At 46.2% G+C, this 4,369-nt stretch overlaps 1 protein-coding gene across 2 annotated transcripts; it reads right to left on the reverse strand.

Annotated features, from left to right (window-relative positions):
* Positions 1 to 1,015: 1,015 nt before the first annotated feature.
* On the reverse strand, positions 1,016 to 4,114 carry LOC111153965 (transmembrane protein 136). 2 transcript variants are annotated; one of them, XM_022513322.1, is made up of 3 exons: positions 3,728 to 3,941; positions 1,886 to 1,958; positions 1,420 to 1,528 (listed from the first exon to the last, which is right to left on the reverse strand). In XM_022513322.1, the coding sequence occupies exons 1-3, from the start codon at positions 3,924 to 3,926 to the stop codon at positions 1,420 to 1,422; spliced, it is 381 nt and encodes a 126-aa protein (XP_022369030.1). In that variant the 5' UTR covers positions 3,927 to 3,941. The 2 variants fall into 2 exon arrangements, with proteins under 2 accessions (XP_022369029.1, XP_022369030.1); XM_022513321.1 differs by having other exon boundaries at positions 1,016 to 1,958; positions 3,728 to 4,114.
* Between the last annotated feature and the right edge of the window lie 255 nt (positions 4,115 to 4,369).

Here is a 4,369-nt window from a genome sequence, read left to right on the forward strand (position 1 = left end):
TCCTGGTAGGGCAGAACCCGTACAACAGGACTTGGTAAATCTGTCCACATCTCATTCATCTCTCATCCAAAGCCCTAGCTCTCTGGTTTTCATGCAGGAAAGAGTTAACAGGGCAGACCTGAATTCCTGTCCTTGCGAAGGCCCACCTGCAAGGCTGGCCCTTGGCTGGCATCTGGGAACTGCCAGGTTGAGGTGGAGGAGGTGGAGGAGCACCCCCTCCACCAACCGCTGAGAATGGCCCACTGTGCCTAAATTGTTTGTGCAAACTATATGGTGCATGCTGAACACCTACCTTCCTGCTAAGAGTCAGGAATTTTGCTCCATGCCAGGCAGGGCCCCCAATAAAACACTTGGGCACTGAGCATCTAATGAGCTTCCTTGTTGGATATTTTACCCATATGGCCGCAAACTGCTGTTAGAGCAATTAAGCACATTCTGGGTGATCCTACTTTTGGAGAGGGCTCTGGAAGCTTGGGCCTGGTTTCCCTTGGACTCCGCCCTAGGCACCTTTTCCCTTTGCTGCTCTCTTTGTACCCTTTCACTGTAATTAATCACAGCTAGGAGCTTGACTACATTCTGAGTCATGGGAATCCTCCAAGCAAAGCACTAAACCTGGGGGTGTCTTGGGGACCCTCAGCAGTTGGTATAGGGGGTCCTCAAGAAGTGACCCACCACCACGGCCAGTTTCACCCCATCCTTTTCTCTGCTCTTTCCCTTTGTGTAAACATATCCAGTTCCATGATCTGATACTCAGAATGTCAGACATTTTCTTCCTGAAAGTCCCTCCCTTTATAGTAAATGGGGTGACTTCATTTAAAATTGCTACCTAGAGGGGCGCCTGGGTGGCTCAGGCATTAAGCGTCTGCTTTCGGCTCAGGTCATGATCCCGGGGTCCTGGGATCAAGTCCCACATCGGGCTCCCTGCTCAGTGGGAAGCCTGCTTCTCCCTCTCCCACTCCCCCTGCTTGTGTTCCCTCTCTCGCTGTGTCTCTGTCAAATAAATAAATAAAATCTTAAAAAAAAATTGCTACATGGAAAGCAGGAATAAGAGTTTGCTCAAGGAGTCAATTCTCGAAGGAATTCTCAAATTCGCTCCTGAGCTGTCTAGCCATCAGGCATCCCAGAGACAAGAGGACCCAGGGACACCAGGAACTAAAAGGAATGCAGCATTGCTCATCTCACAGTGACATACTCACAATTACCACCACGTAGTTTCGCTTTTCTACAACCGCGCTATGGTGGAAATTCGTGTTTTAATACTGGTATGGGCTCCATTTGAAGACTGACCAAACTGACTGATAAGGTTTAGCCCTTTTTTGAAACCTAACTTCACTGGAAGCATGGTTCTGTGACAGCCGTATCTCCGACCTGTGTCCCGCAGCCGACTAACTCTAACCCACCGTCTGGACAAAGTCATGGCTAGTGCGTTTTGAGATGGCCGTTCTGCTTCAGCTGTCGCTCCTCGCCCCGCCTGGTTCTCCAGGCATGGTATTTCTTGATGCTCTTCCTCCACGCGAAGCGCCAGATGCTGAACATGAAACACCAAGACACAGCGTACATCGCTACTCCCCCAACCTTCACAAACCACCTGGGCTTGGGGGAGACTAGTTCGCAGAAAAGGAGGCGAGCTCCTACACCAATCCTCACTCCGGTGAACAGGGCCACGAAGAGGAAGTCCACCACATCTCCAGTGAAACTGTGGTAGCGTCCTGTTTCTCGGAGAAACCAGCGCATCTGCAACAAGGGGTTGGTGATCTCACTTCCAAAGAGGACCGCGTTGACCTCTGTGCCTGACTCCCCGAGCACCAGGGCCATGATGATGCCCAAGATACTGAGCGTGTGGTGAGCCAGCATCAGGGGCCCCTCGGACTGGAAGTAGATGCACCAGCCCAAGTCGAAGATGAAGTAGCCCAAGGTGAGACACAGAACGTGCACTTGGAGAGGAGTATTGGGTGAGCCTGAAGTAAACCGAGACAAAAGCAAACTGAATGGCTGGACCCTGATGCCTTGCACCAGGGTCCAATGTTTCCCGAGCTTTCCTGAACCAGGCAGGCACATGCATCTGAGTGACAACCACAAAAGACTAAAAACTAAAACTTTGGTCTTTATCAAGCCCAATAATGTCACAGGCCCGGGAAATGCTGTTGGGTTGAATCGGATCTCAATGAGTGATCTGAGCACCAGGCATGATCTCAGTGTCCTCTCTAAAGAGCAGCATAAAATTGAGCTGTTTTGTCTTTTCAGTTAAAACCCTACGGTTTCTTTCTCTTTTTATTTTTTAAAATTGTATTTATTTATTTATGTAACCAATTTTAAAGGTCTGTTTCCGGACTCTTTTAGTTATTCTGCCCTGGATGCCAGATTAATTTCTTAGCTTAATGGGTTAGATTGCCGGGCACTGGTGGCCCTACCCTTCTTGAAAGTGGACCTTGGAAAGAACCCCAGGAGTTAGTGTATTTCCTAGCCCAAGAAAATTGAGTCCAAGGACTCAATGTTCAAATCTCTTTAAAACATTCATATAAGACATACAGCTTAATAGCAGCTTTCATATCAGTTGGAATAGTTTTGGGAAAACCTCAGAAGCTCAATATAGAAATTTAAGGAAATAAAAAAAAGGAATCTAAGGAATTAAAAAAAAAAATCATATCCTAGGGGACTTCTGGCCTGAATTGTACACCCCAGATTCTTATATTGAAGCCCTAACGCCCAACCCATCACAATATGACTGTATTTGGAAAGAAGGCCTTTAAAGAGGTAAATTAAAATGAGGTTGTTAGGATGGGCCCTTATCCAATATGGCTGATGTCCTTATAAAAGGAGGAGAGTAGGACACAGACATATGAAAAGGGGAGACCATGTGAGGACATGGCAAGAAGGGAGCCACCTGCAGGCAAAAGAGAGAAGCCTCAGAAGAAACCAAACCAGCCAACAACTTGATCTTGGACTTCTAGCCTGCAGAATTGTGAAAAAATAAGTTCCTGTTGTTTATGCTTCCCAGTCGGTGGCATTTTGTGACAGCGGCCCCAGAAAACTAATTCAAGGGGATACAACCTTGTTTATTCTAAGAAGGTAATACTTGTACATCTAGCAATTTAAAAAAATCAATATAGGGGCACCTGGGTGGCTCAGTGGGTTAAAGCCTCTGCCTTCGGCTCAGGTCATGATCCCAGGGTCCTGGGATCGAGCCCTGCATCAGGCTCTCTGCTCAGCGGGGAGTCTGCTTCCCTTCCTCTCTCTGCCTGCCTCTCTGCCTACTTGTGATCTCTCTCTCTCTGTCAAATAAATAAATAAAATCTTAAAAAAAAAATCAATATAGGTGCTATAAATAATGAGACACCAATTAAATGATAGGATATGCATAACAAATTATTACATCACAGTTAAGGAGGATAAACAAAGGGGTGCCTGAGTGGCTCAATCGGTTAAGCCTCTGATCTCAGGGTCCTGGCATCGAGCCCCACATCAGGCTCTCTGCTCAGCAGGGACCCTGCTTCCCCTCTCTCTCTCCACCTGCCTCTCTGCCTACTTGTGATCTCTGTCTGTCACATAAATAAATAAAATCTTTTTTTTTTTTTTTAAAGAAGACTCCCAATACAAATCATAAAGGTAGTTATTCTTCAATATTCTCCAATATTGTACAAATTCTGTGAAAATGTCCCATCCTTCCAAGACTACCCCCCAAATTATAAACCCCTTAGGGAAAAATCCTCTAATGTCTCCCACCTACCTGGGTGGGTAAAAGGCCAGGGGCCATCAATGAAGCCAATATAAGCTGAGAGGCCTATGGAGAGGATTCCATGGGTGAACGTCACCAGCCGGCAGCTCCACTCAAAGCTTCGGTGCTTATTCAGGCGGCAGAAAGAGATGTAGAGTGAAACCCAGCCCCCCAGGCTGCACAGCACCTGCGGACACAGAGCTAATGCCATCCTATGATGAAAAGACCAAAACCAGAAAAAACAAAGGATGCACCCTAAGAAAACAGCATTGGGTCAATTTGCGTATCATCTTCATTCCTACTCTAGGATAGTACAAAAACATTGCCTTCACTGAAATACTTCTTATCAACACAGCCAAGAATTGTCCATTAAAGCGTGGTTGTGATTCTGATTCCATGTTCCTTAGAGATAACTGATAAAACCCCTAAACCGAAAACCTGGAACTGCATTCTGAGCTGGTAGACTCAGAATGATAATAACATATCGTATCGTTACGATGAGTAAATGTCAACAATAACCTGCCAGCGATGACTGACCTTGGGTGAACATGAGTAATACAATACACATATTAGATAATGTGTTCACGCTTCAAAAATCCCAATAAGACACTCTCGCGAAAAAAACAGTACCACCACCTGTGGTTTCTGTGAGAG

This window comes from Enhydra lutris, unplaced genomic scaffold (assembly GCF_002288905.1).
Source record: "Enhydra lutris kenyoni isolate GAN:26980312 unplaced genomic scaffold, ASM228890v2 scaffoldscaffold34, whole genome shotgun sequence".
NCBI lineage: Eukaryota > Metazoa > Chordata > Mammalia > Carnivora > Mustelidae > Enhydra > Enhydra lutris.